General features: G+C 38.4%; 2 protein-coding genes across 6 annotated transcripts in view; both read left to right on the top strand.

Annotated features, from left to right (window-relative positions):
- Positions 1–47: 47 nt before the first annotated feature.
- CSE1L (chromosome segregation 1 like) lies at positions 48–18,895 on the top strand. Its single transcript, XM_010218782.2, has 24 exons — positions 48–140; positions 685–827; positions 3,253–3,354; positions 3,768–3,913; positions 4,203–4,293; positions 4,561–4,668; positions 5,568–5,660; positions 6,591–6,758; positions 6,852–6,981; positions 7,733–7,798; positions 8,879–9,081; positions 9,835–9,919; positions 10,685–10,746; positions 11,513–11,649; positions 11,808–11,911; positions 12,505–12,602; positions 13,103–13,253; positions 13,798–14,006; positions 14,682–14,779; positions 14,978–15,063; positions 15,934–16,015; positions 16,459–16,605; positions 17,378–17,609; positions 18,360–18,895. The coding sequence occupies exons 1-24, from the start codon at positions 56–58 to the stop codon at positions 18,447–18,449; spliced, it is 2,916 nt and encodes a 971-aa protein (XP_010217084.1). The 5' UTR covers positions 48–55; the 3' UTR covers positions 18,450–18,895.
- Positions 18,896–25,406: 6,511 nt separating this feature from the next.
- STAU1 (staufen double-stranded RNA binding protein 1) overlaps positions 25,407–27,972 on the top strand; it is a 30,336-nt gene continuing 27,770 nt past the window's right edge. For 2 of the 5 annotated variants that reach the window (XM_088528659.1, XM_088528667.1), the window contains exon 1: positions 25,433–25,482. The gene's annotated coding sequence lies outside the window, so the exon portion shown is untranslated. Of the gene's footprint in view, positions 25,483–27,972 lie in introns of all 5 variants that reach the window. The other 3 variants (XM_088528644.1, XM_088528651.1, XM_088528637.1) reach the window with 3 other exon arrangements.

The raw sequence follows: 27,972 nt of genomic DNA, 5'->3' as shown, positions 1-27,972 counted from the left end.
TTTCTTGATCTGTGTTTTTTAACAAAATTACTTTTCGGTTTCAGGTTCTGCCAAAATGGAGCTTAGTGATGCCAATTTACAGACTTTAACAGAATATTTAAAGAAAACACTAGATCCAGATCCTGCTATAAGGCGTCCTGGTAAGTGCCACATGTGACCAAAAAACTTGGGGTTTGTTTGCCTTCTCTAACTGCCTTTAACAAACTTCTTTGGAAGTTTGTGCAATGACCCCTTTGCAGAAGTTCTCAGTCTCCTAAAAAAGTGCGAAGGATGTATGTATATGCATTTTTTTCCCTTATTTACTTTTTTTTCTAATTTTATTTTCTTGTTTTCATACTGTTTTTAATTAAAAAGTGATGCTGCTGCTACATGTAGACAGTGCTGCTGACAATAAACTCGGATTTGCTGCTGCAGTGTTATGGCTTTTAGAAATGGTGAGGAAGCAAAATTGCTACAGCCTGCTCTGTATTCAGAGCTTTTGTTCGTAGCAGCAGCATTAAAATGCTTACTAGTAGAGAAGCTACAATATTTTTTGACCCATTTGTTCTGTTTATGTTTCTGTTCTTGCTAATCTTTGGAGAAGTGGTAATCAGTTATTCATTCTAAAAGACATTTGAAAAACTGTAGGGCTCTAATTAGAAAAAATAGTTCAGTTTTGGCTAATATTAGCATATTCTCTTACAGCGGAAAAGTTTCTGGAGTCAGTTGAAGGAAGCCAGAATTATCCATTGTTACTCTTAACACTGCTGGAGAAATCACAGGAAAATGTCATCAAAGTTTGTGCATCTGTTACATTCAAGAACTATATTAAAAGAAACTGGAGAATTGTAGGTATTTTGCTGGATAGTTCTGCTAAGATTTTGTAATCTTTTTGAAGTAGAAAAAGATATTCCAACTTTAACTTTGCAGAATGCATGTACATTTCTAGAGAATAAACACAGAACGCTTATTCATATGGACCTTTTTAAAATCTGGAGTGCTGAGTCCTTTTTTAAGAGTTGACTGATAAAAATGCTGAAGGAGCAATACTTGAATATATATATCTGCACAATATTTGAAGCCCATTTAACCAATTCCAGTTTTATTTAAGGCAGAATGATTGTAAAGTGCCTACTCTCAGGAGCTAGACAATTTGGCTGGTATATATTGTCATAGTATAACATTTCAAGGCAGCGCTGCAGCTGAAAGAGATCATTCTAGATCATCTCCTTCATATAAATGCTTATGAGGGATGGAAGGATGCAGGCAATGCCAGTTCATGTCACTTAAAGGTATTTGTCGAAGTAAAATAAGAAAATACTGCCATTTAATCCCATTTTATCTTTTGTTTTGAAGAATGGAAATATTTTTAATTCAAAGTTTTTGGCAATCATCATATTTTAATTTATGGTGGAAATCACATTTGAGAGCTCAACGCTTACAGTAGGAAAGAGGCTTTCATTGCTGCCTTTTATATTGTATTTCATGGAAAGTGCTGTTTCTATCTATGAAGAAGCATAACATGTACAATCTTGGATTCAAAGAAAAGTATTTGGTGTTTCTTATCTGACTGCTTAGCTGGTGCCTAATTAAATTTTTGCAGATGTTATGGTCCCCTACCCTTAGTATTAAGCAGATTATGTTAGTTAAGATCAGCACATCTAATCTGGGACAAAATTTTTAGACAAAGTTTCTGGGACAAAACTGCATTTTCAGTCATTTCTCCCAAATAGCATCTTTATCCATGATGTGTTGTAAGGAGAGATAACATTCTGTTGCAGAAAAACTTACAAGGGACTTCATTGTTATGAGCTACTGATATAACTCAGTATTTTTATGATTTAGAGTGAATTTTGTGTGGGAGTAGCTGCAGATGCTGTGTAGTAAGTGCAGCCAGAGGACCATTGTGATTGCTGTGTGATTTCAGGCACATTCCTTTGTCCAAAATTGAGCTTTCATTTCAAGAGCAGCTATATGAGTATAAAATATTGACCTAAGGCTAATTGATGTAGATCGCATGGTTTAAGTTAGCGGCCTTGAACTTGGCAGATACAAAACTCAGAGGAAGGAAAATAGTTTTGCCTCCCCCAGCACTTTGGTGATGAGGCCTGGAGGGTCCAGCAAACAGGGAGGTGCTTGGGGTGTGTGTGTTTGTGTGTGCGTTTATTTATTTGTTTTCTCTGAAGTAACTGGAAAGCAGTCTTCTTTTTGCTTCCTTTAATGTCTTGTAAAAATGTCTCACTGAAAATTTCAGAAATAAGCTCACCACTTCAACCTTCCTGACCCACTCCCAGCAGAGCTGTGAGCCCTACCTTCCTTTGGAGCTTGTCTGGTTCAGTTATTGCTGCCTTTCACATCAAATAACTTGTAATGCTCAGATTTTAAAGATCATGTTTTTTTTTTTCTTTTTTTTTAGTCATATCTATGTTCCTCTGATTCAGTGTAATGTGATAGAAATATAAAAGAAAACCATGTTTTCTGTGTCTTATTTTTATAGCTGCATGCCTATAGCTAAGCCTTGAAATTGCTTTTTTATTATTATTTATTATTATTTTTAAGGTTATGGGAAGATAGTGGAAGGGAGTTGAGAAAGGGTAGTGTAGGAGTGCTGTCTGATCGAAGGCATTTTAGCAGCACTGAATGCATTCTGGAGGTGCTTTCCTCTTTTAATTGTTTTAGAAAACTCTTAGGTTTGAACTCAGGTGCTGATACCACAGAAGCTGTCACTATTGCTAGAGTAACCACTGTTCTCATTTTATTTCTTTAATAGAAGCATCCTAACTTACTGCCACTTGGCTTTACTGACATCTGTATTTAAAAGTTAGTTTTTTGTTTTTGTGTAATCTGTGCTAATCTTAATGTACTCTTTCTAGACTGTAAGGCTTGAGGCAGCTGAAATAAAATGAATATTTTGTGGTTGGCAGCAGGTAGGACAGACATGTGATGCTGTGGAAAAGGTAGATTAACGTATGTGTATTATTGGCATTTGCTGCCACTCTTACAGCTTTTTTTTTTTTTTAATAACATTTTCCCACATTTTACACATGGAAAGGAGAAAATGTAGTTCAGGATTTCATAGAAAAGTACGTATTTTTCAGCATTGTTCAGGTGTTGCTGTTACAGCTCCACGGCATGCCATGACTTATCTTGGACAAATACTCTTTTTAGTAACTTTAACAATGTAGTAGTTATGATTAATTTTTATGTACTGAGGATATTCCCTCAGTGCCTAGAGTATACTGACACACCCATGACTTACTGCTTTAATTTTAGATTGAAGATGAACCAAACAAAATATGCGAATCAGATCGGATAGCCATTAAAGCCAACATAGTGCCCTTGATGCTCAGCAGCCCAGAACAAATTCAAAAGCAGGTAATATGGCAATTTCTGGTTGTGTCTGAGACTTTTAGAAAATTGTGGGGATCTGGTAGCTCTGATCATTGGTAAAGCAATACCCAGCACCCTTTTTGATAATGTTATCCCAGTCTAAATATCTTGGAATATGTACTCTTAGCTACTTTTGCTCACTTACTGCAATTATTTTACTGATAAATAATCTTAAATACAGTAATTCTATGGAGTAAGACTGCATGTGCACATAGCATTTAAAATAAGATTTATTAATTTGTGGTGAAAACTAGTTGATCTTGAACCCAATGATTCTGAATCTGACAAGAATAATAAGGGTGTTTTTTTAGATATTTGTCATTTTCAGCATGACTGATGCATAATTTTTGTGAATAGAACTTTTATTATATCACAAAATAGTTATTTTTCCTTTCCAGTTGAGTGATGCAATTAGTATTATTGGCCGGGAAGACTTTCCTCAGAAATGGCCGGACTTGCTGACAGAAATGGTGAATCGATTTCAAAGTGGAGATTTCCATGTCATTAATGGGGTCCTTCGCACTGCTCACTCGTTGTTTAAAAGGTACCAGGAATACTGGAGTCTGAGTATGGGTTGCAAAATTTCTTCTTAACTCTATAAACTTTGACCATTAAGATCAATGTGTGTGTGTTTACAAAGTCTGCTGTTGTGCCTTCTAATTATGCCCATTGACTCTAATATGACCTTATACTTCAACTGTGCTAATTAGGTTTTGTGTTTGCTTGATAGGATTTGCCTCAAAGTTCAGCATGAAAGTCCATTGTATGCAAGTTAATTTAGGAGCAAGTGTGAAAAGTCTATTTTATGTTTTCTTATCTCTTTCACTTGTCAGGTACCGCCATGAATTTAAGTCAAATGAATTATGGACAGAGATCAAACTTGTCCTTGATGCCTTTGCATTGCCCTTGACGAATCTCTTTAAGGTATTCATTACTGAATCATTCCTTAAACAAGTTTAGCAGTTCTAGATTGCTTGTTGTGAGTGCCTACAAAATGAAAACTAAAGAAGAGTTGTTATGAAACTGATAGTGAGGTTCAGGCTAGAATGAGGAGACAAGACATGGCATAACCATAAAGAGGAAGAAAAGTGTGCTTTCTGTAAAAAGAAATTAATTACATGTCACTTTTCAGTACCCGTTGTAGATATAATTTGTGTGTGTTACTTGACTCAATCTTTTGTCTTTTTCTAGGCCACAATTGAACTTTGCAGCACACATGCAAATGATGCTAGTGCTTTGAAGGTTCTATTTTCTTCTCTCATTCTAATTGCGAAGCTGTTCTACAGTTTAAATTTTCAGGTGAATCTCCTTGTTTTTCTAATTATTGCTTTTGCTTTGTTCTCACAAAGTTATTATGCTCTTGTTTATAGGATCCATTTGAGGCAGCCTATAAGGCCATGATTTATGGCCAAAATAAAAGTTGACAGTCTGCATCAACGCTGGAGTAAAGGCACAGTAAGGAGGGGGTTAATTAATGCGTTAGCTTGGCCCTATCTGTATAGAAGATTGAGAGGCTAAACCCTTGTTATAGCAAGGGGTTGCGGCCCTGTGACCACACTCTGACCCTGTGCTGTAAAAGACAGAAGTCAAATTTCTGAGTTGGTTACCCACTGTGCCCCTTCATAAATAAGTCTGTAATGACATGAGCTCAATTTTGTCAAGTGAAAGTCAATTAGTTTAGAACTAGTAGCAATTTAGCACTACAATAGCTAGTAATTCTGGTAGCATTGATGCCTTTTTGAGACCAGACTTGATTTAGTAATAGTAAATAAATGTATTCTATGGAGGAAAAAAAAGAACAGTAAAACCAGAGTCTGCTGCGGTTCCTTATACTCTAAAACAAGCAAAAGCAAAAGTTAAGTGTGATGATATTGCCTTGATTGTTCAGGCTGCTCTTTCAACATTGGGCAAAAGAATAAGTTGCAGCTAGAAGTGGTGGCTTTTTCTCGGATAGTGAGATTCTTTCTGCAGAAAAGGCTGACTAGGGTGTAGCAGCTGGAAAATGTTATGTTCTGAAGCCTCTTGTTTTGAGGAGGATGATTATTTTGTTGTTAATATTTTCTCTAAAGGACTGTGGTTCATACTTCAGCTTGCAGCATTAGGTTGTAATGAGAATCCTATATCCTTTATAGGATAGGATGATTATGTAAGCTTTGCAGTCAAGAATTAAGAGGTGGATTTATACTTTTCCTTCACAGGATCTTCCTGAGTTTTTTGAAGATAACATGGAAACATGGATGACAAATTTTCACACCCTTTTAACTTTGGATAATAAACTCTTGCAGACTGATGTAAGTACTGTGTAAAACTACCTGTTGTGTACATGCAGAACCTCTGTGTACGTGCAGAACATCTCAAGTTTGTTTTTGTTTGGTAAATGAAGGGATAGAGCAATTATATGGAACTTAAGTAGGTAGGCTCATTGTTTAAGAAATCTGGGGTCCAGTTACCCAAGTTCCATATCAGTTACGGGTATAGCCAGCTATATGCAAAAATGAAATTGGATTCATAGGAATGAGTAGATTCTTTTGAGTACAAATGCTGAAGTTACTAGACTTACTGGCATCACAGGGCTCACGTTTTCTGTACCATTTGTTAGTTCATGCACTGTGTTTTAGAAAACATGGTATCTTAATCTCACAGTCGAATGTATAAGGCATGACCTTCATAAGAAGTTGTTAGATATTTGCTCTCACAGTCTGTTTAATTATGAAAACTAGTTTCCAGTGTGAAAAGGGATATCATGTGATCAAAGCACAAACTTTGTGCATTTTTATTTTAAATGCTATTTTAAAAGCTAATATCTTCGAGATAGGGTACAATAGCTTGCCACGTGGTGGAGCCAAAGCACTGTATAAGTTTCTTGCTGGTATCTAGGAAGATGTATTAAATAGTGCATTTTGTTCTGTAGTTTCATGGTCACTTTTGGCTAAGCCTGCTGTTTCCTCTTTTGCTCTTCTTTTGTGCCTGTGCTTCATCGCCCAGCACAGACTTGTATGGCTGTGGTTGAATCCCCTATCAGGGGGCTAAAGGTGGTTAAAACTGAAAGGTGGGCTTTGGTTTTCAATCCCCCCTCTTTTTAATTTTTTTTCAAGGTATTTAAGCTTTTTAGAACATGATGAAATAATACTATATATAACCTTCAAATATGTCAATAAATTTAATACTAAAAGTAGAATTGGATTTTGGATACTTAAATTCTTTTTTTTCTTTTATGTGAGGATGAAGAGGAAGCTGGATTACTGGAGCTCTTGAAATCCCAAATTTGTGATAATGCTGCTTTGTATGCTCAAAAATATGATGAAGAATTCCAGCCCTACCTGCCACGTTTCGTAACAGCAATCTGGAATCTGTTGGTCACAACAGGCCAGGAAGTTAAATATGACTTGGTAAGTTTTTATAAACTGATCTTGTAAAGTTTAATGGCTTGCAAATTGGTCAACGATGCTAAAATTTTGTGAATTTTGTGTGTGTTTTTCTAGTTGGTTAGTAATGCAATCCAGTTTCTGGCCTCCGTTTGTGAGAGACCACATTATAAGCATCTGTTTGAAGACCAGAATACATTGACAAGCATCTGTGAAAAGGTTATTGTTCCCAATATGGAATTCAGAGGTATTTTTTAAAAAAATTATTTTTATTAAGCTTACAAAAATATAATAAAAGATAACTGTTTATACTGATAATGTTACATTACAGGAGGATTAGCTCTTGTGTGTTTTAGTACTAGACTCAGAACCAAGTTTCTACAGCAGATTGCTGTCCTTTGGGCTTTAGAGAATTGTTGTATGAGTGTGTTTAATCACTTTTCTATTTACCGTGGTGTGCATGAAAAATCCCGGTCGTGTGCTGAGTGCCACCAGTAACTTTTCACGCTTAGCCTGAGTACCAGAAAGTTTCCAAGAGTCTAGGCATGGATATCTGCTCTGCTGAATTGTAATACTTACTGCTCCTTGTTCTGAAAGCTTCAGTTTGATCCTGTTGCCTAAAAGACAATGATGATATCAATGATGATTTGCAGACATAAAAAGCTTTTTTAAAATTTGACTCAAACTTCTTTCTTTAAATGCATTTAGTATTGAATGTATTGTGGTTTTTGTTTGGTTGGGATTTGTTTTCTTTGTTTCTGTTTTTGTTTTTTTCCCCCCTTCCCTTTATAGAAATAAATAAGATCTTGAATATAAAAGCAAATGTAATTTGTGATGCAACATGTTAAATATTCTACTCCGGGTAGTTTTGATTTATTTCTATTAGCGTTACAGAAGACTGTTTGGAAAAAGTATCAAATTGATAAAGATGAGACTGCTTTTTACCACCATAAAAAGATATGTTGGTATTTAATCACTTACATATTTTGTATTTTCAGCGGCTGATGAAGAAGCATTTGAAGATAATTCAGAAGAATATATAAGAAGAGATTTGGAAGGATCTGGTAATCCACCGATTTTTCCTAAAGATACTTGGTTTTTAAATACAGCTCGAAAGAACTGAAGCATTTTTCTGAGGCTCTTATAGTTTATTTTGGAATTGGGAACATGGTTTTCCCTCAAGAGATTTTATCCAAATTTTGATTAAAGTTCATGTCATGACCTGCCCCTTCTGAAAGCTTTTTGTTTTGAACAGTGTTTCTGTAGCTTCTTATTGTACTCAGATTATTCTGTCTTCTGGGCTGCACTGTCATTTCAGCAAATGTAGCCTGCAAGTCACTGCTGAATAATGGCCATGGTTCTGTATTTAGTTCCAGTATGTGGAATTCTAAATAATACAGATAAATTCATATCTGATTTTCGCAGTCTCTGGTACTTTAATTTAAATTTTGCCCAAGCAGACTGGAGTATATATGAACCAGATACAAATCTGTGTGGCATTCTGCATGTGCTGTTTTGTGCCACAAAGTGGATTACTGACACTCCATAAGAGGTTTGAGGAATACTGTACCCTTGCAGTGGAGGACAAAATTGGAGGAAAAATGTTTTCATGCTTCTTCAAGCAAATATTTTATGATATTTATCCATTTTAGGTGTATGCAAAGCTTTTATTTGTCAGTTATTTCTGCCTTTAAGATAATTTAGTCAAGAAGTATTTTCTGTGTATTTCTGAGACTATTCTGGCAAAGTAATCTGTTGCAAATAACTGACCTGCTTCACTTTCCTATGGCCCTTCTGTTTGAATATCATATTTAAGGTCAGATTGCATCTTATTTTTTTTTCCTTTTGTAACAAGGAATTTTTATGAATCCTATGAAAATTAACTATTTTGCATGCACGATTAATAAGATAGTAAAATGTGTCCCTCTGCATACTTACTGAAACTTTATTTGCAACCTGTCTATGCACAGGCAGTACTGGAAGATGTCCATTCCTCTTGTGGAAAAGAGTGAAAAAAATACGCTAGTCTCAGTTATGACAGTAAATAAAATGCTGCTCTGTGGAGATTTGCCATCATTAGCAGAAGATGCAGCTTAGGAGTTGCTTGTATTCTTCTATCTAAAGAATCTTTGGTTCTTGTGCAGATATTGACACGAGGCGCAGAGCAGCTTGTGATCTAGTCAGAGGTTTGTGCAAGTTTTTTGAAGGGCCTGTGACAGGGATCTTTTCTGGCTATGTTAATTCCATGCTGCAAGAATATGCAAAGAATCCATCTGTTAACTGGAAGCACAAAGATGCAGCTATTTACCTTGTCACATCTTTGGCATCCAAAGCCCAGACTCAGAAGGTACGTCTACATTTTGTTTGTTCATTTTACATATACATTGGCATATTGGAGTGTGTAGGAGGATTGAAATAAATGATTTTGTGCTGCTTCAAAATGGGAATAATGGTATTTGTGGGATTAAGTGCTGTGCCTATAATGTGGTCACAGTTTAATATGCCATGAAATCATCTTTAACTGTGAATGAGTTACCTAATCTTCACATATATTGGGCAAAGTCAGCTACCATGTGTGACTGTTTGGGAGGGCACGAATGCAGCAGCCCTATATAGAAACAGGATTGCCCTGAGTCTAGAGCCTTGGTGCTTTTACATTCTACTGATCCAGAGCTGTAAGTCCTGAAAGACCAAATTTAGCTGTGCAGGAGAGAAGTGTTGGGAAGGAGAGACTAGAAGGAATTCGAACAGCTTTCTCAATTCTTCATATTATATTCCCCAACACTTCCTTTTCCTTAGACGCTTATATCTTGGAAATAGCATATGAACCTAAAAAGGCTGTCACAATAAAAGTTGTAGTGAGTTAATAAGATTCTGATGTTTTCTGTCTAATATTTTGGTTCATTATTATAGGCGATTCATGCTATTTTCAACTCAGGGCCATTAACTTTGAATGTGCATACTGTTACAATTAAGAAGTGGATGCTAAAAAACACAGGAAAAAGATAATTAGAGGATGTTCTGCTTGAAATGATTGAAATAGTACTTCTGCCATGTGCATGTATGTTGTAGGTTTCTTTTTCTACTTTTTTTTTTCTAGCATGGAATAACACAAGCCAATGAACTTGTTAATCTGACAGAATTCTTTGTCAATCACATTCAACCTGACTTAAAGTCTGCTAATGGTAAGTTTAAAGCTAATTTCCATAACAGCGAATTGTGTAACATGCTGAAACTTTGACCCTGGCCAGTATCTCTTAAGGCACGGATATAAATTGAAATGATGTCGTGTCAGCCTTATCTCTGAGGCAGAAGATGGTGTATGGAGTGTTAACACATAGCATGTGGGAAGTAATTTGATTTTAGTTTGGTTTGCAATGAATGAGCTTTTAAACAAAGGTGAATTACCTTGTGCAGTCTTCAGAATAAGAGCATGTACTCACGTGATTGCTATCAGCTGACTTGCTTAAATTAGTTGATTTAAAGTAATTTGATATCTGTATTTGTGAATGGCAGACTTATGTGCTAGATGGAACTCAGAAATTAAAATACTGGAAGGTAGGCTGCAGTCTGTATCAGCCCATGCTGGTGAAATTACAGATTTATAGATTAAAGCCACAGAGTGAGTGGTTATTTTATGCTTCAGCAACTGTGATATTTGGAGAGTAGTGGGTGGTCTTGGAATGCATAATTGGAGGCTGTTAGAGTTAAAAGAGGGAACTTTACGTGAAAGAGTTGGACTGTGCATTTAATGGTGTCAGTGTGTGATTTGCATGTAAAACTGGTATTCCACCTAATAGTGCCTGTGTGACAGCAATACACAAACTAAGCAGTGTGGGAATACACTGCATGCCTTTCAGGAGGAAAAATCAGGACTTGATTTAGCACTGCATACAGACACAAAATCAGGAATCGAAAATACTAAGACTTGCCTTATTTTTCTTTTGCAGTGAATGAATTCCCTGTTCTAAAAGCTGATGGTATCAAATATATCATGATTTTTAGAAACCAAGTAAGTTTTTCCCTTTATTCTTAGGGGAAAAAGGCTTTATAGTTTGTCACTTTATACTTGCTAAACCCGCTTAACTGATTTAACATACTCTGTGACACTCAACAGGTGTTTGATAGCCCTGTATAACATTTGGTAGCCCTGTATAACATTCTGTACTGAGTTTTTAGTTTTGAAAGTAAATTATACTGGAATAAGTAACTAATTAATATCTAATCTATCTGCTGTCCGTATCCTGTTGGAATGCTGCGCTTAAAATACTTCTGTTATACTGAGATTTTTCAAACAAGTTTTAGTCTAGAATCAGCTAATTGCTTGTAGCATGATAGCAGTTGTTAGGGAGAGTACAGCAAATTTGTCCTCTGTTATCTTTTATGATTTGTGAAATGCAGCCAGTGGATTCGTTATTATTAATAATTTTTTAAGCTTTACATTAATTCACCTCTAAAATTTCTATGATTTTTTCCTAGTTTTTATTAACAAAAAAAAGCTTGATAACACTTAATTGCTGCTTAAGACAGAATAGAGGGGAAAAATAACTATTCTTGAGGAATATATGCACTTAGTATCGTATGCAACAGTCGGGATAGATATATAGGAGATGGCGGAAATCGGTACCTCTTGCTTGTATGTGATTTAGCAGCTGGAGTCTTCTGGGATTTCTTCCTCTACCAGGCTTTCAATTTGTGCCTGAACTCAGAGCTGATAGGTGTTGAACCATCTGTATTTTTATGTAATGTTTATATAATTTGTTGCTATATTTTTGTAGGTACCTAAAGAACAACTGTTGGTATCTATTCCTCTTTTAATCAATCATCTTCAAGCAGAAAGTATTGTGGTCCATACCTATGCAGCCCATGCCCTTGAAAGACTATTTACCATGAGGGGGACTAGTAATACTACCCTGTAAGTTTTCAAGCAGAAATAAATTCATTGCTAAATAGTTTTTGTCCATTAAGGATGACGTATCTGTAAGGATCTTATTTCTTTATGTTAACAGTATTGTGAAGCGCTTGAAACTTGTGAAAATGTTCCATCGTTAAAGAGCTGTGTTTTACTTTCAGCATTACAGCTGCAGAAATGATGCCGTTTGTAGAAGTGCTGTTAACAAACCTTTTTAAAGCACTGACGCTTCCTGGCTCTTCTGAAAATGAATACATTATGAAAGGTGAATGCTTTGAGTCCTGCCCTATAAGTGTTACTTGGATAACTTGAGATAAAAGCTTAACTTCTTGTAGCTTATGCAGCTTACGTATGATAGTTTTATTTTTACTTAGAGGCTACTGACATTTTTATTTAAAAAAATGCTTTATGCAGACCTATTAAAATGGTATGCGCAGTCTGCAGTTATTTACCAGACTATGTTAAGTCATCTTTGACTAAATTTGTGTAACCCAAGAAAAACAGAGTAGGACTGTGTGTGACAAATCAGTTCTCAAATGGTAGCCTTTGTAGTTGGAGCAGCCACCCCAGTGGCATAAGCAGGAGATCTGAATGGCTCATTACTAACAGCCTGCCAATATCTGAGAGTTTGCCAAGACCCTCTTTTACTTTGGCCAAGTTGCTTAATCTTTCTGTGCTCCATCTATAGAATGAGTGTAGCAAGGCTTTTCCTATCCTTTGTACCTCTAGATCTGCATCTTGCAGCAGATGCTCTTTCTTAATTCTTTGGTCGGATTTAATAGTAAAAGGGTAAGATGTAGGCATATGACAGAAGTGTGTGTTTCTCTCCAGAAGATAATATTTTCAATTTATTTGCAGCTATCATGAGGAGTTTTTCTCTGCTGCAGGAATCCATAATTCCGTACATCCCTTCTGTCATCACACAGCTTACACAGAAACTACTGGCTGTTAGTAAGGTAAAGAAAAGGTTATATGAGCAAAAGGTTCATGCTTATTTCTTATCAGAGTAGTCTTTTAAAGATTTAAATATACTGTATCTGTCTTGTTGAAATATTGCTAGTTGTTCAGTACTTCTCAATTAAAATAACCAAAAACATCCTTCTAGTGAGATACTCATTCTTCTCTGCTTTCGCCTGAAACTTCAAAATGGTTTATGAAGTCTTTTTATAATAATAGCTTTTTTCTAGTATAAATGTTCTGTGCAGAAGGTAGCATTACAGTAATTTAAATTCTTCAAAGCTCCTTCATTCTTTGACAGGGAAACTTCTCAGTCTAATGTCAAACTTAAACTCTGAAATGTGGGCTTAATTTGAATAAATTGCCTAACATTAATAAAGCAGTATCCTTATTGCCAGTTACTCTGTTACATTTTGGTTGAAATAAAAATTATGTTATACTAAATAAGTGACATAGCTACAGGCTGAGTTTGATTTATTTGTTCATAACTTGTTTTTAGAATCCAAGCAAACCTCACTTTAACCATTACATGTTTGAGTCAATATGCTTGTCGATAAGGATAACATGCAAAGCAAACCCTGATGCAGTTGGAAGCTTTGAAGAGGCCCTGTTTATGGTCTTCACTGAGATACTACAAAATGATGTACAAGGTAAATTAGAAGTAGCAAGTCCTTGTGTTCCCTCTGTGCTATAATTGATTGTCTTGATTAACCTCATGGCAGTTTTTTTTTTTTTTTTTTTTTTTCAGTAAGACAGGAAACCCAAGTGAGAGCAGAGAAAAGTCTTCAAAGTCCAGATAAATTAATGAAGCAGGTGTGCCCCTGTGGCACAAACCAAATGCTTTAGAAAGCAAAGATGCTTCCTAAAAAAAAAAAGATTATTTTTTAAACCAAACTATATTTTGAAATACTGTTTTTCTCAATTGCACTGCCCTGTTTGTAATGCTTTAGTGTCCATGTTGTATTTTGAAACATGCACAAATAGAAGAAAGGAAAGCATTCCGTGCATCCAGCTTGTATGTCCGTGCAGTGATTCAATTTGAGATGCACTGTACTTATTTCCACAGTTTTATTTGCTGGAATCTGTGGTGTTGTATGGGATTTGTGGGTTCAGGCCAAAGATCTGTGGCTCTGAACAGGAGCGGTCACTCACAATTCTCCCCCTCTGCTCCCTGTGTTTTTCACTGTCTTTTAGAGTTCATTCCGTATGTGTTTCAAGTGATGTCTCTACTTCTGGAAATGCACAAAAATGAAATCCCATCCTCCTACATGGCGTTGTTTCCTCATCTACTTCAGCCAGTGTTATGGGAAAGGACAGGAAACATTCCTCCTTTAGTCCGACTCCTGCAGGCTTATTTAGAGCGAGGTGCCAATACAATAGCAAGAGCTGCTGCTGATAAAATAGTAAGTTGGATGGATTTAGTAGAATTGTATGTCTCCAGACATGTTGATTTAAGATTTTTAAAATTAAAAAAAAATGCGGGAGTGGCAGAGGAGGGAGTTTTTCCTTCAGTGGATAGCTGGATTTCTGTAGAATTTCTGCTTGTACTTCATTCTTACATAGGCTTTTTGAATGCTTTTCCATTATGACAGTCTGGGATTTATTTTTTCCATGTACTTCTATCAATTAAGATGCAAAGCTCCTGCATTTGGTTCATAGGGCTTTTTGCAAGCAGATAAATTTCCACAGTTTTCCAGTTTTATTTGCCCTACCTCAAACATGGGAAATTGGGAAAACTCAGAGGTTCTATTCAGAACAGTGAGTGAGGAGGAACAAAGATATTGGGAGATTTGAGTTAGTAAAACTGGGAGACTTGTTCTGTGTGCTTGAAGTTCTGTCACTTCTGCTGTATGATCTGCTGTAGTCACAGTTAATTAAACATGCAGGTATTCATTTAGTCAAGGTTAGTCTTAATGTTTAAAGGGAATATCACTTGTTGTCCTTTATTGCAGAAATTAAACCTGTATTAGGTTATGAAAGTTTTCGTGGTGGTATGTGTTTTAAGCCATAGGGGCAAGTTTATCATAGATCATACATAAAGAATCATAGTATATGGTTTTATATTTGCTTTTTTACAGCCTGGACTGTTAGGTGTGTTCCAGAAGCTGATTGCCTCTAAAGCTAATGACCATCAAGGATTCTATCTTCTAAACAGTATTATAGAACATATGCCTCCGTGAGTATGAACTGAGACTAATTCAAAAGTAATTTCTGTAGTTGTTAATAATTAGTTTGTGCACTTCATATTTGATATTAAGCTTTTTAAAAAGTCACATTTGTCAGTAAAATAGGCTTGAACTAGTCTATACATGTTTTCTGTAAAACAACGTTAGTAAAATGCTGCTTTGGCTTGATTATTGTTTTAAATTTCTAGCGAATCGGTTGGCCAGTACAGGAAACAGATCTTCATTCTACTATTCCAAAGACTTCAAAATTCCAAAACAACAAAATTTATTAAAAGTAAGTGCCTTCCTTTATGAAAAATATGCTAGTGATGCTGTCTATGCAATAGTTTTTGACTATGCAGATAAAGAGGGAATAGTAAACTTTTAACATTTGGTGACTTCCTTCAAATTTTATGTCTTATAAAAGATTGCATATAGGACACTTGTCACAACACACAGTTTCTACTTAGTTCACTAGAACATAAGGATTGTAACAAGGGGGAAACAAGGGGGAAAATTTTATTCCTTTCGTACTCTGAAAGACATCCCTAATTATCTGAAAGTGTCTCCATTTTATCTTTAATACCAGCAAACTTCCATTCTCGGACAAAATGATACTGACCTTATTTGCCTTTGTTACATATAGTTAGCTATTGATAAGATTCTACCTTAAACAAACAAAAATATGTGATGTATTACTCATATATTTTCTGGTTATTACTCCTATGACTTGGAGGTTATAACACTGATTAAATTATTTAGATAGTTACTATTGTACAAATTGTACAACATCCTTTTTTAATCCTGTAAAAGCCACCTATGAACCTTTGTGGTTCATGATCCAAAAAGTTTGGCAAGAGTTTTCTTAATGCTTTGTGATTGCTCTAAGGGAAAGTAATCAAGTCTCATTTTCGTGGATCTGTAGCTGTGTTTAAGTTTTTCTGATACTTGTAGTACATGGAAAGATCAGCATTTTGAACTTCAAAAAGTCTAGGTAACAAGTTAACACAGTTAATACACTTCATTAATACTTGATACTTATTTGGAATGCCATTGTTAGCCCAGTAAAGAACTTCATAATGTGTTTTGCTGCTGACTCTAGAGCTAGTGTTTTGTTTGCCTGTTGATTTTAATATTTTAATTTGACCTACTTTTTTTTTTACAGGTTTCCTAGTCTTCATTAACTTGTACTGCATAAAATATGGAGCATTAGCCCTTCAAGAAATATTTGACAACATACAGCCAAAGTTAGTATGATGTTTATTCAAGACTGCTATGTAATCTTTGTTTTTTAAAGCTGGAAGTGGTCTTTTTAACTGTGATAGAAAAGTGTATTTTTTTGCTACTTTGACTAGACAAACACAATTTGACTCACCAAACTGGTTTCTTCTGCTGTGGAGATGGTTTAATTTCTCTGTGTAGCACTTTTTCTAATTTGTTGCCCACGGTTCTTCTGTGATAATTCAAAATATTAATCACCTGAGCAGATTATAAAAAGGAGTAAGTCATGGACAGTTTGTGCTGTCAAATTTCTAGCAGGTGAATGCTGTGACAGGGCAGCATCACTAGTTACCAGGTGTTCTGGGTTTTTGTTTGTTTTCTCTAGTGACTTGTACAATTGCAGTTATTTTGTTATTGTAAGGCTGATGTACTCACTGTCTCAATACTTTTTCCTTTAACATCATAATAGGATGTTTGGAATGGTTTTGGAGAAAATAATAATTCCTGAAATACAGAAAGTGTCGGGACAAGTTGAAAAGAAAATCTGTGCTGTTGGTATTACAAAAATATTGACAGAATGCCCTCCTATGATGGACACAGAATACACGAAGCTGTGGTATGTAGAACACTTTTGAAAACATGAGCTACTCTTCAAAAACAGCCCTTTATAAATCACTGTCTGATTTCTTCAGACCTGCTTATTATGAAACTGTTTTTGAGGCTTTTCCTACTACTTTCTCTTCTAGCAAATAAAAAAATCTGTATTTTCAAAGCAGATGTCAAGCTGGCTTGAGAATATGGGCGTAGAGCACTGACCTACCATTAGTGGGTCCGTGTTTAAGAAAAAAAGTATTACTTTCTTTTTCCTTGTATTGCTTCTGAAAAGTTAGGCCCAATTTTGACTTAGAACTGTTCTGCTAGTCAGAAGAGCTAAGCACAGGTATTGATAACCAAGAGAGACATTTTAAGATCTTAGCTTGACAATATAATTTTGGGAAAAACTATCTGGGAAGATTATAGATCATTCTGGCTGTAATGAAAATAAACTAGGGAAAAAAAAAAGGGGAATTAAAGTAAGGGAGTAATCTAGAAGAGAACTATCTTCTTTATTATTTTAAAATAATTCAGCCTAATCAAAACCACATTTTTATGCTTCTGATTATAGCATGTCCCATATGCCCATAAAATGTACAGATCCATTGTAAGAACACAAAACCCCACACCTCCTCAGACCCCACACAGATTAGGTGCTATAAGCTTTCAGCAGCTGTGCTAGTACTTGCAAGGGCTAAATTGTAAAGGGCTCTGAGTAACTTAGACGTTCTTAAATATACTCCCTTTCTAACACATTAAGCAGTGTGACTTTATCCTCACCCCTTTACATGTAGGACTCCTTTGCTGCAGGCCCTAATTGGCCTTTTTGAACTGCCTGAAGATGACACTATCCCTGATGAAGAACACTTCATTGACATAGAAGATACTGCAGGATATCAGACTGCATTCTCTCAGCTAGCCTTTGCTGGGAAAAAAGAACATGATCCTGTAGGTCAAATGGTGAACAATCCTAGAATCCATCTGGCACAGTCTCTTCACAAACTGTCTACTGCGTGCCCAGGCAGGGTAAGTGGCTTTTATACATGCTATGCTAATCTCTGATTCTACAGAGAGGAAATGCCCATTTCACAATGGACCTTTTTTGCTATGCTTGAGAATCAACAAAAATAGAGCATGTCAAAATTGAAAAGCTAGGAATTGCCTTTTCTTTGTTCTACAACTGAATATAACTTTTGTAAGCTTTTTTTTTCCTGCTAATCTTAAGAATGGCCACTATTTCCACATTATTTCACATAACATTAATCTTATATTTACAGTTTCTTAAACTGTATTATTCATCTAATTTGGGAGATGCATAATTTGGATTTGTCTTCAGTTTTCTTTATCATGGAACTTCAGGTAACTCATGTTACATAACACAAGTTAAATTTACAGTTAATTATTTTAACAAATTTTAGCATATTTGTTTTCAAGTTTTTGGTAAGTAAAGATTGCCTGAAAGATGCAACACTTGCATCCAAACACCTGCCTCAATAACTGAAGACTTGCTATACTCCCTCACATTTGATGCAGGTAAGAAGCAAGCAAAGCTGCTATGAGTATTTCAGTTGTAAAATACAGCTTGGGATAAGCCTTCTAGGCATATTGCTGTCAGCTTGGGGAACTGTAATTCCAGCAACTGCTCTCACAATAAAAACTGCTGCTCTTGGACTGTAACTTGACTTTGTACCTTATATTGGCACAGTGATTAACAGGGTATAGTGGTAGCTTAATGTATACGCACATTGACACTTCTGCTTTCTCATGTATTTTAAGGTTCCATCAATGCTGAGTACTAGTCTGAATGCAGAAGCGTTGCAGTATCTCCAAGGATACCTCCAAGCTGCAAGTGTGACACTGCTATGAGTTGCATATATTATTTCACAAGCAAGATCAAAGGTTGTTTTGCCATACAGACAGTTGACACTGACTTTTTTATAGCAGAGCTCAGACAAAATGAAAAATGCTACTTGAAAATGTATTGCAGAATCCATCTTGTAAAAGATAAATGTTGCTTTAAGCAGAAGCTGAAAGAATTAGGTGGTTCATGTAATCATAGATAAAAGGTGGCTAACTTCCATTCCCAGTTTAATTTCAAAGGGAATAGTCATAGCAGTTTATTACAGGATTTATTTGAATTCTGTGCCTGCAGTGTTTGGATAACATTTTGAAATGTATGGAGAGCACTGGCTGTAGAAACTCACTTTTGGTCACTAAAATTCCTTTTCATTTTGATGTTGTCCTTTGTATTTCTTTTGTCTTTCTTTAAACTTTATCTAAATTGTGAATAAATAAGAAGTACTTGTTTAAAATGCCTGTCACTGTGCACTTACTGTTGGTTTGGGGAAAAAAAAAAAAAAAAGAAAAAAAAATCATGTTTTAAACTTAAGACAATATCCAGTAGTCAGACCGTGCAGATTTTTCTTCAAATACTAGTTTAAATACACTGTAGCATCATACAGAGGAAATGTAAAACTTTGGCAGAAGGTCCAAAGCAATTACCACCCTTCTGATATTCATCAACAGGTGGCAGTAAGCTGCTGAAAGCACCCTTCTTTTGGACAATACATGTCAGTATAATGTGCCAAAAGCAAATAAAATACCCTCTGAGAGTACGTATCAGTTTCCAAGTGGGTCTTTAGTGATGTCTTAAAACTGAAGCAATAGTTTTCTGTGTTTGGCTTGTTTTTTTTTTTTTTTTCTCCCTGTTTGCTCAGGTAGCCTTGAATTCTAGATGCATCAATTTACCTTGCAACTATGGCTGCTTGACCATGGCACATTGAAAGCCTCAGCTTCTGTGTTCTGATGGCGTGGGCACAAAACTGCTGGGGGTCAGACTTTCAGAGCGCTATAAAAATCATCTGAGTAGATTAAAGACTCAGACTTACGTGATGGTATCATAAGTGTCTACAGAGCTTCTGCAGATGACTTGCATGTTTCCTCTCCACAAAGTAGAGGGCTTTCCTAGTTACAGTGTCTGCTGAAGCTGGGTCTTGCATCAAGAAAGTTAGTGATTTTGCTGAGGGTAGACAGTAGGGCAGAATCCGCTGTCTTTCAGTTCTTCCTTAGTGTCTTTGGCTGTCATATGCGAATGCATGTTGGTCATCTCTTAAGATGGAGCTGCTTGTTAGAGAAGGGATCTAAATAATATAAATAAATGAAAATGTATTAAATGAATCAGCATCAACATGTTTTCTTGAATCTGGTCGGTTACTCGGTGTTAGACCCTCTTAGTGCACAAGTGTAGTGACAGCAAGTCTCCTGGTGTGAAGTAATACAGTGAAAAGCATTTGTTGTAGTGCTGATGAGAGACACACTAGTGAGTTGTTGGCAGCTTGCAGAAGCAACCTGTGGGATGAATTTCAATACAGATAGGCTGAAACCTCTTGAGACGTGTGACATTTACAGGGAACTGAAGAACACCTCCATAAAATATCACTGTTAGTTGAGCTGTGGTCACTCATAACCACTAAGTCAAAAGGATGCTCAGAACTCTGCTGTGTCACTTCTCTGAAATGAGGGTCTTTGGCACAATGCAGTATTAAGGGTCTCATTGTGTTAGAAGATCTTGGTTTTGCAGCTCTCAGTAAGACTTCTTTAGAGGACAGATAGTTGAGATCTATAAGAAACATGTTAATGCTTAGTTATCTTACCAGTATCAACCATAGATGGAGCTAAACGGGATTTACTGCAACAGGCCAGAACCTTTCTGAGGCATAGCCAAAGAAGTTGAATCTTTTGGATGAGAAATAGCCATGGGATATTAATCTTCACTATTTCGCATGTCTTGCAAAATGTGATTTTTTTCCATTATGAGACAGACATTCTGTGTGACATTCTGAGTGCCTATGTGAATATCAGGAAATCTCAACTAAGAGTGGCACAACTGTCCTTTGGTCCCCTGGGAGTTGAATGTCTCAGACTTTGTAGATGTGGCTGTGGCCCTGTTAATGATATGTAATTTGTTCCTGATGTTTCTGTACATCTCGCACAAACGTTCAGGTAGAGCAGTTACTCTTTGAAGGAAATGGGCTTTTCAAGCATAGTGCAGGCAAGAGTCAGCTCTGCTTCGGAGGGCAAGTGTTAGTGGTAGTGTCCTCGCCTGTTGCTTAGGTGGAGACTTTACCAGTACTTTCGACACTTCCCATCCCCAAGATCCAGGAGGAAATGCAGTATTGCCACTAGCTGTATGTGTTAATTTGAGTGGAGACTGGTGAAAGCATCTTGGTAACAGTTCTCAAGATTGTTGAACTTCCGTATGTCACCCTTAAGGTGAACTTCACGACTACTTGCTCAGTTAAGCAAATACCTCTTTCGTTACAAAGCTAAGGGCCAAATCACCTGCTAAAAAACTTTTGAGGAGTTGAAGTTTCTAATCCAATGTCAGGCAATTACATCATGTTCATCCTGAGAGGCCCTTTTCTGAAACTCTTCTACAGATAAGCCAGCTCTCCCTTGTAAGTGATAGTAGCAGAAGAAAGATTCAGGGGGTGAAGATTACTTGCTCCTTTTTGAATAGGAAGTGGATAGTTGAAAGTGGTACCTGCTTGGGATCTTCTGAAATACCAGAACTGTATGAAATAACAGAACTCCGTTTCAAATTCATAAGCCTCCTTTAGATCCTATTGAGCTATTTGTGGTTTTCAGCTTCCAAGTAATTTTCTGAGGTATTTGCAGTGGAAAAGAATAACTGACTCTTGATGTAAACACCTCCAGACGTGTTCTTGTTTGCTCGGGTTGTGAACAGACCAAGGTATCAGGATTCCTGCAATGGTAGTAGCACATACAAAAGTGAAGTTCTTTGTTTCCTTTTCCAAAGTATATGGTAAGATGAGACTCATCCTCCTAGTTGAGTCGGGGGCTTCTTTTGAAAGTCTGTGGTAAGGATCATAGCATATTCCTTCTCTCAGCCAACTCTTTCAAAAAATTTAGTTTCTGTCAGGCTCTCAGTAGCTTATTTGAAGGTGCCTTCCTTCAGGGCGTACTTCCCTGCTTCTTCCATATGCTTTTCTGCTCATTCTATGACTTTTAAACAAAAACAGTCTTTGTGAGAGCCATAAGACCGTCAGGAAGGATAGGCCAGATTAAAGCAGTCAAAGCAGGTCTTACACTGTCTTTCAGCAGGACAAGATAATGACAAGGCACTGTGTGAGGTTTTGGCTCAAAATCCTGGCAATCTCTTTGTCTACAATTCCTTGCTTTCCCCTGAAGTTCCCTTGTTGTTCTTACGCAGTAAAAGGTTTGTCCATTTCTAATCTTCCCTTTACCTGTCCAAAAGCTGTGTGGTTCAAAGGCGCTGTTAAAAGTGCTGTTAAAATGCTGGGGAAAAAAAAAAAAAAAAAAGAAAACGTTTTGATGAAACTTTTGAAGAACAGAGATGTGTTTCCTGCAGTATGGTGTGTGTATGCTGACACTGATTTGGCTACTAGAAGCAGTCTAGTTGTAGCAAATTCCTTTATTTTGGGTGGAGTAGATTGTTTCTCCTGATTCTGGCTGCCTCTGCCAGGCTGCTTCCAGTAGCTTATGGAAAGCTAGTTGGATACAGCTATACACTGTGCTACAAAATAGCTTGTCTGTTCCCTTGTCCCAAAACTCTGGATGTCTGGATTATTTTAACAGCTTTGTATTTCATAGAAACAATAGGATCCTGTTTAAAACCTGTTATCTTCTTCACTGATTCTTTCAACAGCTACAAAAAAAAACTGGGAGAAGAGTTATGCATATTTTTCAGCCCTGAGCAGAAGTATTGCAAGGATGTTTTCCCATAACCATGTTTCAGATATTTTAAAACTGAGAATGTTATTTGAAATAAAGGTAAAGTCCAGAAATGACTGCTCTATGAAAACTTACGTATGTGTGTAAAGGCAGGATAAATGCTTTTTCCCCCTTAGCTTTCTACCTTTAATGATCAGATGAAGTCATTATTGACATTAATCTAATTTAGAAGAAATTTGAGATGTTCCTGGGGTATACTGGCTAAAATAGTAGGTACCAGCTGGTACATAAAAAGCTCTGTGACTTGGGTGGACAGCTGTTTGCAGAGTGACTAAAGATCTATTTTTTTTTCTCAAAATGATAATCTAATTCATAAAAGGTCAGAGCTTGTGCTAGACTTTATTATATTCAAGATGGGATCATATAATATAGAAATACTTTATTAAGTAATAGTTCCTAAAAATAGAAAGTGATAGAGATGATATTTTGTTACAAATGAGTAACATGTCAGAAAAGCAGAATAAAAGGGGTCTTAACAAAGCTAGATCATATATTTAGCTTCCTGATTAAAAAAAATAATCTGGTTTTGTGCTTGATATAAGGGACATTTTGAAGTATTTTAAAAATATTCTTTATAAGTATCAGATTTCTACATGAACATCTGAAAATACTGTAGTTACGGTATTGTTTCCTTAAATTTTCATACAAGAAGATGAAAGTATCAAATATTTTGCAGATTATTAGCTAGAAATAGGTCTCTGTCTCTCTGTGTCTCCCTATCCCTGTCTAAAACTGTGCTTAAGCTGCTGCATAAAGAAGTATGGAAGAATCTTTTGTAACATTTTTTAAAAGTAAAAATCATATGCACGCTAGAGGAGTAAAGATCTCATCCTTCAAAAGAAAGGACGAATGTGTTGGATAATTGAGATGTTCTGCCAAGTGTTCTTCAGACTTTTGATTTACATATGGATTTGCTTTAAATTATGTTAAGCTTTATCATATGGCTGCAAATACCTTTTTGGCGCAATTATAAGGGTTTTATACATATCCAGATGCTTACAGTCTTCTGGAAGCAAACAAACAAACACAAGTTCAATATATTTCAATCTGAAAGAAAATGTAGGTTTGTATTTCCGTATCTCCACCTAACAATCTACAAAATGCACAAATGTTGTGTCTTTTATAGACCGCGTTAAGCCTTGCAGTAACAATGACACAACAGTTGAAGTTTCATTTCCTTCTGAAATATAACTGTTGCCCGCTTGGCATAATTAAAGCATCTAACAGCACATATTATGCAACAGACTGCAAGAACATATGAATAGGTGTTTAAATGTGATATGGGTTATATGTATATGCTTATATACTGGAGAATGTCTTTTAAATGCTATATTGTCAATTATTTTAAGTGTATGATGTATTTTCTTTATGGTGTCTTTGGTAGCCATACCAATATTAAAGACAGAAATTGATATGGAACTTTAGGTATAATGTTTTTTATTTCTAATTTTGTTTTTGCTAAAAGGTTTGTACCTGTGATGTTCCCCACTAGGTATGATGGTTTTCGTATCTACTGTAGAATTAAGCTACGTACCTTTGGTTAATAGATGAGGTGGGCTGGATGCCACATTTTATTCATTGAACAGAGACAGAAATTCCTGATCTGCAGTTGCATGATGCCATGGGGTTTAAATGCAACCTTGTAACTTAAAATGTATTTTTACCTATTAAGAAAGATAAATTATTTCTAAAGCACAAAAGCTCTTATAGTATCTTCTTCTGATAGAATGGACTGGCTTATTTTAATGCAACTGGAGAGAGTTTGATCCTATACTGCGGTTTTGCAAGATTTTTTGATTGTACAGTCTTGTTACAAAGAATCACATAGGTTATGAAAGTGTTCTTAAAATATCTAAGCTTAATAATAACTTATGTTTAAATCTTGTAGGGCATTTTGATTGCTGCAGTGACTCAGGAAGGGTAACCCGCAGTGTCCAAGGTTAACTGGTGAGCCCCGTGCTGCTGTAGTTCTGTTTTCACTAGCTAGAAAGTGATGGTACCTGAAGTAACGTAACATTCAGTGGCTCTATCTGAAATGACTAGAAAATCCAGACTTCAACAGCAGCTTGTTGGGGTTTTGCTTTCCTAATGTGAAACAAATGCATTTCTGTCTTCCTCTTAACTGAAACTAACTCGGGTAGGGATGTTGGGAGTCAAGAGGGAGCCATCCCCAAGCAACCTGGAGCTGGGTTCAGTTAGCAGCAGTGAATTATCGCCAGTGTCGGGGGCTTGGGCAGGTGGGAGCAGAGCTGCAAAGAGATCAGGGACCGTGAGGGTGGGTTAAAGCTATGCATAAAAACTGCACGAATAGACTGCGCTTATGTCTTTTTGTGGGTGCGAGAGGGCTCTGCGGGGAAGTGCCGCAGCTGCCAAGGCGGCTCTGCGGGGAGCTGTTCAAGTGCGGCTCCTCGGCTTCTCCCTCCCACACACCATTTGAAATCCGTGTTTTGGTTTTATTTTAAAAATCACTGTTTCGGGGCCGCGCCGGGACCCTCCCAGCTCCTCCCACCCGCCGCCGCCAGCAGGGCACGGGCGCTAGGCCGGGCTGCCCCCCGTCCCTCCGCGCCTCCCCAGCTTTGCGTCTCCGCCGAACCGCGGCGCCGTGAAGCGGGCGCTCCAGGCGCGCCCCTGGGGGCAGAGCCGAGGTGCGGGAGGGCTGCGGGGAGCGCCCGCCGCGGCGGGACGGGACGGGGCTGCGCGCGCGGCCCCGGCCCCGCTCCCTCCCGCAGGCGCCTCCATCTTGGCCCCGGCGCGGGGCAGACCGGGAGCTGTAGTCTCTCCCACGGCCGCGGTGCACGCCGGGGGCCGTAGTCCTCGCCGAAGAGGCGGAGCTTCGAGCGGCTCCGCGCTCCTATAGGTTGGGGGCGCGGCGCGGGGCGTGGCTCGCGGGGGCTCGTCCGCCTGCGATTGGCCGCGGGCCCGCCTCGCCTTCTCCCGCCCCCTCGCGGCGGCGCGGTGGCGTCACTTCCTCCCCGGCCGGAGCTGGCCCCGCTCATTCTCTTTAGTGTTTGCCCTGTGCCCGCCGCCTCCCTGCGCCGCGCCCGGCCCCCGCCCGGCCCATGGACTGAGCCGCCCGCCGCCCCGCACCGCCCGCCGGCCCGGGAGCCGCAGCCCACGCAGCCAGGTGAGGCCGAGGCGGCGCCGCTGCCGGCGGCGGGAGCGGGGCGGGCGGCGGGGCCTAGCGGGGGCCGCGCCGGGGGAGGGGGCGGCCCCGCGCCGGCCGCGCCCGCGCCGCCCGCCCCGCTCCCGCCGCCGGCTCGGGGGGCGCCCGGGGCCCCGCGCGGGCTCGCCCGGACCCGGGGGCGCTGCTGGCGGCGCCCCCCGGCCCGGCCCGTGAGCGGCGGCTGCTGCCGGCGCCGCGACCCCCTGGCACGGTAACCGCGGCGCGGGTGGCACCAGCGAGCGGCGCCCCGGGGCTCCGGGGCGCGACGGGCTGTGGGCACCGCGGAGCGGGGCGACCTCCCCGTGCCGGCGGGGCCACGTAGGTGACAGCGGCGGCAGCCTCGTGTCGCGCCGGCCGCCGTGCGGGTGCGAGCGCGGGGCAGGGGCACCCGGGCACCCCGGCCCCGGCGGGTCCCCTCGTCCCCTCCTGCCAGCCCCCGCGGCCGCCGCTCTCCCCACGCACACGTCCTTCCCCTCCGGGTTTTGGCCGCGGCACCGAGTTTGGGGGAGGATGTGACAGCAACAAGTTTCTTTAAAATGTTTGCGCTGCTTCTGTTAGCCCTCCAGGTTATATACGGCTTGATTTACTTGAGCTGTCTGCCCAGGTGATAGCTGTAGCTAGGAATGTTGGTAGAGCTTTTTTCTTTCTATTTTTTTTTTCTTCTGGTTTATCTGGTGCTGGGCTCTTTTGTATCTTTATTTTCCTGTCTGGTTTAAGGCAAACCTAGGAGGAACATGGGGAAAAAAAGCTAGGTGTGACTGTAAAGGTCAGAGCCAAGCTGAGACCTCTGCTCTCTGCATCTCACGGCGCAATGAAGGGAAGGAGCTGAGCAGAAGTAACGGCCCTTTGTCTGCATCGGGGAGGGTATATTTATAAAACCTGCCCGCTAACTACATCTTGCAACTACATTACATTATTGCCATGCCCACCAGAGAGGCACTTTATAATGCTAATGAACACCAAGCCCCGAGTTTTACTGCTGCAGCTATGGCTGTGATGTAGTAATCTCTGATCATATTGATCATCTTGTATGGCCGCCAGATGTGTATGTGCAACCTGTACAAAGATACTACCATGCATCAACGGGAGGCTTGCCACATTGAGGTGAAAGTTTGAGGGTAGATGAGTTGAATTCTTTGCTATAAATCACATTGCCCAATTTTTGTATCAGGATGTCAGATTAAAAACTTGTCATGGGATATATTCAAGAAAATCTTTCCATTATATTTCTTTTTTACTATTTCTACTTTAAGTAGACACTCTTTGTTTGAAGCCTTTTATGATAATCAATACTGACTTTTGACTATCTGTTAGCATTAGCAATCAGTCAAATATCGGGTATCTTATGTCAAAATATTCATATGTTGAAACTGATTTGTGATATTGTCTTACTGTAACTGTAATGCAGGGTCAACACAAAAGTGAAAGCTGTGCTCTTTGCCTTCCAGATCTCACTGAAAACCAGCAACTTTATTCTGAGGTTATATAAAGTTTTAAAGCATTCTTTTTATTTTTTTATCTGTTTAATTTGACTGGAAACTTACTTAGAGGGTTGATTACTTTCTTAATTTGATTCAAATTTGAATATATGACTGAAGCAGAGAAGATTTATTCACCAATTATGTATGTTAACTCTAGTCTGTATCTTTATTTTATAGATTTGTTCTAAAATAAAAAGTTCCAGTATTTTTACAATATTCTACAATAAAAAATTTAATTAACAATTTTGTGATAGAACTAATTTAACCAGATATCAGTCTCTAACCACTTATCTTTGCTCAAGATTGTCTCGCCACTTTCTGGTTTATTACTCTGCATCATGCACAGAACTGCCTGGTTTATTTGTGCATCTGCCAAGTCCTTCTTCTCCCTTGTGTTTTACCTGCAAAATTCAGCTTTTCATCACCTGTTCTTTTATTAATGATCCGAATCTTAACTTCTCAACTCATTTGCTTGATGTTTAATGTTTTCTGCTCTTGGAAATCCATCTTCCCTCTACTCAAAAAGCAGCATGCACATTATGACCCGTGTGAATTTTGAGCTTCATCCTTTCTTCAGTGGATGCTGCTTTTCAGTTGGACCTCGGCTAATTAAAGCCTTGCCCGAATATCATAGAAAAGAATGGGTTATGGGAAGTGCATCCTTCGTGCTCCAAAGTGATTGAGTGTGGGACGAAAGAAGGTTCATCCACTTCAGTTATTTGAAATTCCTTTAAAAGAAAGCGAGCAGAGAGCGAATGTAATACTACTTTCTAGCCAGTATTTTTTCTAGGAAACGATGCACTGTGGTCGTCTTCAGTCTGCAAACACAGGTGAAAATTGTTAGCTTTGCACTGAGTGGTCAGGCTCTTTGTGACACATCCGTAACTTCTGGTTTGAACAGCACGGAATTTGCTGCTTTTGTCAAACCCGATCCACAGATTGTTCCCAGGTAGCAGATAAGCCCTGATGC

The sequence above is a fragment of the Tinamus guttatus genome, unplaced genomic scaffold (genome assembly GCF_059628265.1).
Source record: "Tinamus guttatus ecotype Peru unplaced genomic scaffold, ASM5962826v1 Tinamus_guttatus_pri_ptg000027l, whole genome shotgun sequence".
Taxonomy (NCBI): Eukaryota; Metazoa; Chordata; class Aves; order Tinamiformes; family Tinamidae; genus Tinamus; species Tinamus guttatus.
The sequence above is the reverse complement of the archived record's forward strand: the minus strand, read 5'-3'. Positions and strand labels throughout refer to the sequence as shown.